At 39.7% G+C, this 713-nt stretch overlaps 1 protein-coding gene across 1 annotated transcript; it reads left to right on the top strand.

The window, feature by feature from the left end:
- Positions 1-6: 6 nt before the first annotated feature.
- Positions 7-607, top strand: LOC115234189 (pyruvate dehydrogenase phosphatase regulatory subunit, mitochondrial-like). The gene is made up of 2 exons (XM_029805040.1): positions 7-217; positions 316-607. The coding sequence occupies exons 1-2, from the start codon at positions 176-178 to the stop codon at positions 523-525; spliced, it is 252 nt and encodes an 83-aa protein (XP_029660900.1). The 5' UTR covers positions 7-175; the 3' UTR covers positions 526-607.
- Positions 608-713: the final 106 nt, after the last annotated feature.

The raw sequence follows: 713 nt of genomic DNA, 5'->3' as shown, positions 1-713 counted from the left end.
TCTTTGTATTTCGTAGAAAGGAGTCGACTTTATCGGCAGACACGCTCTTCTGAGACAGCGCGAACAAGGAGTCAAGCGCAAATATGTGCAATTATTATTAAACGATCACGATCCCGAGTTCGATACTTGGAGCTGGGGCGGTGAGCCTATTTATCGAAACGGAAAATATTGCGGAATGACAACGACCACGGGTTACGGATTCACCTTTAAAAAACAAGTAAATCAAGTTTTCTTTTCATCCTTTTTTTTTTCAAAATAAAAAAATTCAAAAGACTTACGAGAGTTATTAACATTTTTTTCCTCGAATGTTGACAGGTATGTCTTGGATTCGTGCAAAATTTAGACTCGAAAGGTCAGCCGCAAGAAGTGACGAACGAATACGTGTTATCGGGCGATTACGAGGTGAACGTCGCGGGCATCATGTATCCCGCCAAGTGTCACTTGCACAGCCCGAATCTACCGACCAAGTTCCCCGATAAAGAGAGAGACGCTTATCATGCTACGCGCGATCAGCAATCTTTGTAATCCGTAAAACGATAAACGTTTTAAATATGTGTACAAACGATGTATATAGCAAAAGATTTAATAAAATTGTTTAATAATGCGAATAATCGCTCGTAAAAATCGCTACATCAAGAGATCTAAAGATCACAGTAGAGATTCTTTGGGACAAAGGATCGTGTAAATAAATTGGGTCCGTTATCCAATTCTCT

This window comes from Formica exsecta, unplaced genomic scaffold (assembly GCF_003651465.1).
Source record: "Formica exsecta isolate Colony F162 unplaced genomic scaffold, ASM365146v1 C16328462, whole genome shotgun sequence".
NCBI classification, from domain to species: Eukaryota; Metazoa; Arthropoda; class Insecta; order Hymenoptera; family Formicidae; genus Formica; species Formica exsecta.
This window is presented reverse-complemented; position numbering and strand designations above follow the sequence as displayed.

Coding starts and splice junctions, on each gene's coding strand:
- LOC115234189 (XM_029805040.1), top strand. CDS start 176: ATGACAACGACCACGGGTTACGGATTCACCTTTAAAAAACAA. Junction 218..315: donor GATTCACCTTTAAAAAACAA/GTAAATCAAGTT, acceptor GAATGTTGACAG/GTATGTCTTGGATTCGTGCA.